This window comes from Lolium rigidum, unplaced genomic scaffold, assembly GCF_022539505.1.
Source record: "Lolium rigidum isolate FL_2022 unplaced genomic scaffold, APGP_CSIRO_Lrig_0.1 contig_24245_1, whole genome shotgun sequence".
Lineage (NCBI taxonomy): Eukaryota > Viridiplantae > Streptophyta > Magnoliopsida > Poales > Poaceae > Lolium > Lolium rigidum.
The window spans coordinates 287,622-297,067 of NW_025900021.1; the positions used below are offsets into that span (position 1 = coordinate 287,622).

Sequence of the window (9,446 nt, forward strand, 5' to 3'; positions counted from 1 at the left end):
TAATTGATATTTCTAAGATAATGAGAAAAGTTAATGTCCAAGTCAGACAAAATTCCACAGGCGTGAGACCAAATTGCAAAAAAGGTGTTCAGCTTTAGGTGTACAAATGCTCGGTTCCAGTTACAATATAATTATAAAAAATAAAAATTCCCCAGTCAACTACGAAACTGACACCAGCAAGAAAACAAACAAATCCACTGGTTCGTTCATTTCCAACACCGGCCTCTAGCTTCATCTTCCCCGTCCAGCCATCCTTGTCAGCTCCGCGGAGGCAACCTCAACCTGTGCTTCAATGCCGTCCACTTCCCGCCAAAGACCACTTCCCTGTTCTACCCCTTACTTAGTCACCCACATTCTGTCCCACTGATTGCGCCTGTAGATCGCTCGCGGCCAGTCAATTCGCCATGCTTCTGCATCGGCCGCGGCGCCGGCGGCCGATCGAGCTGGCCCCGGTGATCTTGCTCCTCCTCCTCCTCGCTCGGTATGTCGCTGGCGCCGACGAGTTCTTGTACGCCGGGTTCGCGAACAACAGCGTGACGACCACCGGCGCGGCCGCCGTGCTCACCCCCTCGGCCAGCTCTAGTGGTCTCCTGCGGCTCACCAACGACACCAAGGAGGTGTTCGGCCACGGCTTCAACCCTGCGCCCCTCCGCTTCCGGGATGCCACCACCGGCGCGCCGCTCTCCTTCTCGACCACCTTCGTGATCGCCATCGTGCCGCGCTACCCGGACGCCCACGGCCACGGCCTCGCCTTCGCGCTCGCGCCGTCGGTCGTCGTCCCGGGCTCCGTCGCCGGCAAGTACCTCGGCCTCTTCAACACGTCGGACAGCCTGGGAAACGGCACGAGCCTCATCGTCGCCGTTGAGTTCGACACGGCTATGGACGCGGAGTTCGGTGACGTGGATGAGAACCACGTCGGCATCGACGTCAACGGGCTGCACTCCGTTAACGCCAACCCCACCGGGTACTGGCGCGAAGAAAGCGCCGGCCGCAGGAGGTTCGAGAACATCAACCTGAACGGTGCCGAGCCGATTCAGGTGTGGATCGAGTACGACGGCGCCAGCGCGCGCCTGGAGGTGACGGTGTCGCCCGCGGGGACCCCCAGGCCGGCCGTGCCGCTTGTGTCGTGCAACGTCAATCTCTCGTCATCCGTCGTGGCCGACGACACGTACGTCGGCTTCTCCGCGGCGAACGGCGCCGCCGCGAGCTCGCACTACGTCCTTGGCTGGAGCTTTCGCCTGGGCGGCGGCCGCGCCCAGGACCTCGACCTCTCCCAGCTCCCGAAGCTCCCGTCGTCCCCTGGATCATCAGATAAGAAATCGCCGCCGCCTCTGCTACTACCCATGACGCTGCTCGTGCTGGCCGTCGTGGTCTTGCTCCTGGCGTCGGCGGTCGTCGGGGCGCTCTATGCGCGGCGGCGCCGGCGGCAGTTCGCCGAGGAGGAAGAAGAGTGGGAGAGGGAATACGGCCCGCACAGGATCAGCTACAGGGAACTGCACGGCGCAACCAATGGCTTCCGCGACGTCATCGGCGCCGGCGGCTTCGGCTGTGTGTACCGTGGCGTGCTCCCGAGGTCCGGTGCCGAGGTCGCCGTCAAGGTAGTGTCCCAGGGGTCGCGGCAGGGGCTCCGGGAGTTCGTGTCGGAGATCGCGAGCATGAGCCAGCTGCGCCACCGTAACCTGGTGCAGCTCCTCGGTTACTGCCGGCGGAGCGGCGAACTGGTGCTCGTCTACGACTACATGCCGAACGGCAGCCTGGATCAGCACCTTTATGGTAGGGCCGATCGTCAGGCGGCGGGGCTTAGCTGGGAGCAGCGCGGCAGGATCATCCGGGACGTCGCGGCCGGGCTGCTGTACCTGCACGAGGGGTGGGAGCAGGTGGTGGTGCACCGGGACATCAAGGCCGGCAACGTGCTCCTCGACGCCGACATGAACGGCAAGCTCAGCGACTTCGGCCTCGCTCGTCTCTATGACCACGGTGGCGAATCGCAGACGACGCGCGTCGTCGGGACCCTCGGGTACATTGCGCCGGAGATGAGCAAGACCGGCAAGGCCACCACGAGCTCCGACGTCTACGCCTTCGGGGCCTTCCTGCTCGAGGTGGCGTGCGGCCGGAGGCCCGTGGTGTTCCACAGATCGGACACCGATGACTCGCCGCCGGGGCTCGTGGAGCTCGTTCTCGGGCACTGGAAGGCCGGGAAGATCAAGGAGGCGAGGGATCCGAGGATGGGCGAGTGCGTCGACGAGGACGACCTCGAGTTGGTCCTCAAGCTTGGGCTGCTCTGCTCGCACCCGGACTCGCTGCGACGGCCGAGCATGAGGCAGGTGGTGAAAATCCTGGAAGGCGCCGCGCCGGCGCCGGAGATGTCGCCGAATGATCTCGGCCAAAGCATAACACTGTTTGAGTATAGCGAGGCGTTCGACGAGTTCGTCGGCATGTCAGGCATATCCTTCCCGGCGTCGTCCGAGATGATCACCATGGCCACGACGCGGACGTCGTCCTCGTCGCCCTCCGCCGACGAGAAACGGCAGCTCCTGTTCAATGAGTAGGGATTGATTTCCGTTGGAGTTTAGATTCAGCAAATATATTGGGAACAACCTATATAGCTCTTTTTCAAATGGTGTGACGGCCAGATTTTTCTAGACCTTTAGATCTTTATATCTAGGACCCCAACTTCATCTCCTTCTATACAGATACTAGAAACAAAACAAAAAAAAGATGAAAATGCCCAAACTTCAACTTCATCTCTCAAGTCTCAATGCCTCAGTAGCCGCCGCCTCCTACCTCTTCAAGAGGATCAAATCAGTTGTTTCCTCTAAACCATTGCGACTCTAGTGAAGCATTGTACGGGACCATGTCTTCATGCAATATGTTTTTTTTTCGATAAAGGCAATATATTAATATCAAGAGATATCAATTACACCCAGCCTCTGCAACAACGCACCACCCTAATGGCAATACGGATGTACACATCCAAAAAAAAAACTAAGAAACAAAAGTCCAGCTACAATATCTCAGGCCTAACAACAGCAATACATCCACCGCCAAGATAACACCTGACTCTCAAAAAACGACGCCTCCAAGAAGGAAACACTGCTCAAACACCGTCGTCGCCCGATCAAAGATCTTAGATTTTCACCCTGAAGATAGTCCCCGCTCTCAAAACAATGCCTTCACCAAGGTCATTGCCAGTCACAACCAGTTAAGGCTAGACCTTGGGTTTTCACCCTAGGACTCTGCCCTTCACCTGTGTTGTCGCCCCCACTTTCATACCACTGTGAAGCCCGGAACACCAAGCAAGTTCCTCAACTGCGCGGAGACTTGAACCTTCCTTAGCTAGTCCCCCCCTCCGGCCTTCATGAAATTATCTTCTTCCGACTTTCATCATGGATCTATAGTCACTTGATGTCAACACAGAAAAAGAGCTCCGCGTCGCTCCCTCCAGAACCAATCGGTCGGAATAAATGCATGAGTGTGCACGACCGAATACCTCCGATCCAGCAAAGTCCAGGCAAATCACTGTTACATTCACCGGCGGAGCCTTCCGGAACTCAACCCACCGGCCAGATCACGAGTCCAGGCCTCCGGTAGGTCCTCCTCTTCACGCAAGAGAGGCCCTAGGACCGCCGCCTTTATTCAGGTCGGACCCCCACGTCGGCGACCATCCCGGGCTGCCCAAACCAACCCTCCATCGGCGACACCATCGCCGGCTTCCAAGCACCTCCATCTCGCCGCCGGGTCGCGGTGATAGATCAAAAGATCCACCACCACCAACCGCAGGCCGACCCTCTCCGGCGAAGAAGAGGGCCACCTCCTCCGTCGAACCCAAGGCTGCTGCCCCGGGCGCCCTCGTGTCGCGGAAGAAGCACGAGATCGCCTCCACGCACCGACGAGAGACGGGGGGGGGGGGGGGGAGGGCATGGCGCAGACCGAGGGTCTGGCCGCCGCCCACCACCAGCCCCTGCCGGTGTGCTGCGGGTGGAAGCCTACGAGAGGGGAGGGGGGACCGCAGCGCGAGAGCCGCCGCCGCCCATCACCATCCGTGCCGGCCGCCACCGTATGCTTTGAGGAGGGGAGAGCCCGTCCGCCGTCCCCCACGACGGCGAGGAAAGGCCCCCGCCGCCGCCATGCCCCGTGGGTCTTTGCCCCGGCGGCGCTGCCGGCGGCGGCAGCGGTTAGGGTTGGGGTGAGGGTCGGGAGAGGAGGGGGTCAGGAGAGGAGGCGATCTAACAATATGTGTATGATGTAGTTAACTCAAACCTAACGCAAGCTCAATCAAAGGTAATTTGGAGAGATAGTGGTGAGAAAAGAAAAGCAAAAGGATGAGTCAATTAACATAAAAGTTGGATGCAATATGGAGGAAGCCCCTTAGCGCCAACCACGGTTAGGAATCTTCGGGATCATGAATGTACACCACATGAAGATCACACTCGTCCTCAAGTGGCAAAACCGGGAAGTATCTTCCGAATGAACTCAACATCTTCATATGCTGAATCCCAACTTAGAGATTGATCAACTTAATAATCCACTGCACCATAAGCTCATTGTTTCTGGGTATGCTCCTCCAGAGTAGTTTCAATATAGAATTTGATATTGCCTGTAGCATCTACAAAGGGAAGATCGGGGCTAGGGATCACCTTTCTACCAATATGTGTCTTCAATTGACTCACGTGAAATGTAGGGTGCATCTAGCACATAACTTGTGCGGGGAGTCATATAATGGTTGAAAATGTGTCATATGCAATGAAGTGTGTTATACCGGTACACCACCCTTTGCAAGGAGGCACCCAATACTTCCACTTTTATGATTAGAAAAGGTCATGCACCTTAAGTATCCTTCCAATCGCTGATTAAATGTTTCAGTATAGCCATCAGTTTTAGGAGAGCCTTACATTGTTCATGCAAAAAGATATTAGTGAATACAATATACCGCAATATATAGTGAAACCATGAAAATGTACATTTTGTCAACTTGCTTGACAATATAAGGATAACTCAAGGGTAATAAGTGAGAGTACTTAGAGAACCAGTAAACTAGCTAGTGCAAGAATCACATCCTTCCTCCAGGATTTGGTACTCCCTGTACGAAATCCATGGAAACATGTGTCCATGCCTGGTTAGGTATCTTCACAGTCTCTAACAACCCTAAATGAGTGTACTCTATTTGTTATTCTAGCACACAACCCACTCATTCACATGTGCACTTACATCTCTTTTAAACCAGCCCAATGAAGTGCAAACTTCACTCTCTTATAAGTAGCAGCTTTCCTGAATGTCCTCTTAGAGAAAACGCTTGCAATGAACTTATAATTTGTTTCTTTGAGTTCCGCATTGCTTCCTACAACAATAATTTTCTTGTACCCCAGGACATAGTTTTCGTGTAATTTAATTTAACAACCTATCACGAGTCAAATTAGCAATAAGATCCTTGCAATGTCATTCCTCTTCATAGCTACATTATCTGTTGTAGGGACAAATCTTGAAATAACCATCATGTAATGATTTGGCCAACTTTTGGCAGTGACCAGGAGGTTTTGCACCTCAGTAAGCTTCTGCTCTTGGATGTATTCCAGACTTAAGTTTTTGATAAATTATAACACTTAATGAAGAACCAACAATGTAGTGTTTCCGCTTTCTAAGTGCTTCGATCAAGTAATAACAGTTTCCTTGCCATAAATGGAACAAGACGATGATATAGGTCTAATTGCTTTGCCTAAGTAAACACTATAATTTCTTTTGCATAAGCAAAACACAAATACCTTATCCACTAGCATCTACTACTTAAATATAGATGGCTGATTGTAGTTGGGAAGTGTTAGCTAGATAAGGGTCTTCTGCCACCGTGTTGTTTAACTTGCATAATGGTTCATGTTAGTCTAGTTCCCCTTTCCACAAAAAAACAATACTTCTTGATTGCATGAAAGATCTAGTGGATTGGAAATCACTCCATAATTTCAAATAAACTTCCGAGAGTACCTAGTGAAGAATAGAAAACCCTTGCATTGAGTGACACTGTTGGCTATTGGCCAACTGACCATGGCCTCCAGTGTTAGGGGATTTATGGAAACTCCTTTCGAAGTGATGATGTATGTCCTAGATATTCACTCTTCTCCTTATGATACAACAACAACAACAACCAAGCCTTTCAGTCCCAAACAAGTTGGGTAGGCTAGAGTTGAAACCCATAAGATCTCGAAGCCAAGTCATGGTTTCGGAACGTGGATAGCTAACTTCCACGCACCCCTGTCCATGGCTAAATCTTTGTCGATATACCAAACCTTCAGGTCTCTCTTAACAGACTCCTCCCATGTCAAGTTTGGTCTACCACGACCCCTCTTAACATTCTCAGCACGCTTTATCCGTCCGCTATGCACTGACGCTTCCGGAGGCCTCCGTTGGATATGTCCAAACCATCTGAGACGATGTTGGACGAGCTTCTCTTTAATCGGTGCTACCCCAACTCTCTCCCGTATATCGTTATTCCGTACCCGATCCTTTCTTGTGTGGCCACATATCCATCTCAGCACCCGCATCTCTGCTACACTTAACTGTTGGATATGCTGTCTCTTCGTTGGCCAACACTCCGTGCCATACAACATCGCAGGTCGGATAGCTGTCCTATAAAACCTGCCTTTTAGCTTTTGTGGCACTCTCTTGTCATAGAGTACGCCAGAAGCTTGGCGTCACTTCATCCAACCAGCCTTGATTCGGTGGCCCACATCTTCATCGATATCGCCATCCTTCTGCAACATGGACCCCAAATATCGAAAAGTGTCTCTCTCCGGTACCACCTGCCCATCAAGGCTAACCTCGCCCTCCTCGTGCCTAGTAGAACTGAAACTGCACCTCATGTATTCAGTTTTAGTTCTACCAAGCCTAAAACCTTTTGATTCTAGAGTTCGCCTCCACAACTCTAACTTTTTATTAACCCCTGTTCGGCTATCATCGACTAGCACCACATCATCCGCAAAGAGCATACACCATGGGATATCTCCTTGTATATCCCTTGTGACCTCATCCATCACAAAAACAAAAAAGATAAGGGCTCAAAGCTGACCCTTGGTGTAGCCCTATTCTAATTGGAAAGTCATCAGTGTCGCCATCACTTGTTCGAACACTTGTCACAACATTATCATACATATCCTTGATGAGGGTAATGTACTTTATTGGGACTTTGTGTTTCTCCAAGGCCCACCACATGACATTCCGAGGTATCTTATCATAGGCCTTCTCCAAATCAATGAACACCATATGAAGGTTCTTCTTTTGCTCCCCGTATCTCTCCATCAGTCTGTCGTACCAAGAAGATGGCTTCCATGGTAGACCTCCCGGGCATGAAACCAAATTGGTTTTTGGTCACGCTTGTCAATCTTCTTAAGCGGTGCTCAATGACTCTCTCCCATAGCTTCATAGTATGGCTCATCGGCTTGATTCCACGGTAATTAGTACAACTTTGAACATCCCCCTTGTTCTTGAAGATTGGTACTAAAATACTCCGCCTCCATTCTTCGGGCATCTTGTTTGACCGAAAAATGAGGTTGAAAAGCTTAGTTAGCCATTCTATCGCTACATCTCCAAGGCCTCTCCACGCCTCGATGGGGATACCATCAGGACCCATCGCCTTGCCTCCTTTCATCCTCCTTAACGCCTCCTTAACCTCAGACTCCTGGATACGTCGCACAAAGTACATGCTGGTATCATCAAAGGAGTCGTCTAGCTCAATGGTAGAGCTCTCAACCTCTCCATTGTAAAGGTTTTCAAAGTACTCCCGCCATCTACGCTTGATCGCCTCATCCTTCACAAGAAGCTGATCCTCTCCGTCCTTGATGCATTTGACTTCGTTGACATTCCTCGTCTTGCTCTCCCTAAACTTGGCCATCTTATAGATGTCCCTTTCGCCTTCCTTCGTGTTTAAACGTTGGTAGAGGTCCTCATACGTGATACGTCTCCGACGTATCGATAATTTCTTATGTTCTATGCCATATTATTGATGATACCTACATGTTTTATGCACACTTTATGTCATATTCGTGCATTTTCTGGAACTAACCTATTAACAAGATGCCGAAGTGCCGATTGTCTGTTTTTGGTTTCAGAAATCCTAGTAACGAAATATTCTCGGAATTGGACGAAACGAAGACCCAGGGGCCTATTTTGCCACGAACCTTCCAGAAGACCGAAGGGCATACGAAGTGGGGCCACGAGGTGGCCAAACCACAAGGCGGCGCGGCCAAGGGGGGGCCCGCACCGCCCTGTGGTGTGGGCCCCTCGTCAGCCCCCCGACTCTGCCCTCCTCCGTCGCGAAACCCCTGATGCGAAAAAACCACGATACGGAAAACCTTCCAGAGACGCCGCCGCCGCCAATCCCATCTCGGGGGATTCTGGAGATCTCCTCCGGCCCCCTGCCGGAGAGGGGATTCATCTCCCGGAGGACTCTACACCGCCATGGTCGCCTCCGGAGTGATGAGTGAGTAGTTCACCCCTGGACTATGGGTCCATAGCAGTAGCTAGATGGTTGTCTTCTCCTCATTGTGCTTCATTGTTGGATCTTGTGAGCTGCCTAACATGATCAAGATCATCTATCTGTAATACTCTATGTTGTGTTTGTCGGGATCCGATGGATAGAGAATACCATGTTATGTTAATTATCAAGTTATTACATATGTGTTGTTTATGATCTTGCATGCTCTCCGTTACTAGTAGAGGCTTGATACGTCCAAAACGTATCTACTTTCCCGAACACTTTTGCTATTGTTTTGCCTCTAATTTGTGTATTTTGGATGCAACTAACACGGACTAACGCTGTTTTCAGCAGAACTGTTCTGGTGTCTCGTTTTTGTGCAGAAATCCAACTTTCGGGAAAAACCTCGGGATTTTGACGAAAGGGCCTATTTTCCCAGAATAATGACGGAGCCGGAAGGGCAATTGAAGTGGAGGCCCGAGGGCCCCACACTACATGGCGGCGCGGCCTAGGGGGCCCGCGCGGCCATGTAGTGTGGCCCCCTCGGTCGGCCTCCGACGCCCCCTTCGGACTACTTATTCGCCTCGACCTAAAAACGCACGAAGAGAAGTCGAAGTCGCCGAAACCCTCCGAACGCCGCCACATCGCGAAACTCCGTCGCGGGAGCCGAAGTCTCCGTTACGGCACTCCGCCGGGACGGGGAATTGGAGGAGATCATCACCGCCATCACCGCCAACGCCTCTCCATCAACCAGCAATGTTTCCCCCATCCATGTGTGAGTAATTCCCCCGCTGTAGGCCGAAGGGGATGATAGGGATTGGATGAGATTGGTCATGTAATAGCATAAGATTGTTAGGGCATAGTGCCTAGTGTCCGTAGATGGTACTTTTATGATATTGTTGCAACTTGTTATGCTTAATGCTTGTCACTAGGGCCCGAGTGCCATGATCTCAGATCTGAACATGTTATTATTTCATCAAGATAT

At 51.8% G+C, this 9,446-nt stretch overlaps 1 protein-coding gene across 1 annotated transcript; it reads left to right on the forward strand.

Annotated features, from left to right (window-relative positions):
• Positions 1–380: 380 nt before the first annotated feature.
• On the forward strand, positions 381–2,644 carry LOC124680662 (L-type lectin-domain containing receptor kinase SIT2-like). Its single transcript, XM_047215726.1, has one exon. It carries the CDS (start codon positions 405–407, stop codon positions 2,547–2,549), a length of 2,145 nt encoding a protein of 714 aa, XP_047071682.1. The 5' UTR covers positions 381–404; the 3' UTR covers positions 2,550–2,644.
• The last annotated feature ends 6,802 nt before the right edge of the window (positions 2,645–9,446 follow it).

Excerpts from the sequence above, each read along its gene's own strand:
- LOC124680662 (XM_047215726.1), top strand. The coding sequence starts at position 405 with ATGCTTCTGCATCGGCCGCGGCGCCGGCGGCCGATCGAGCTGGCCCCG.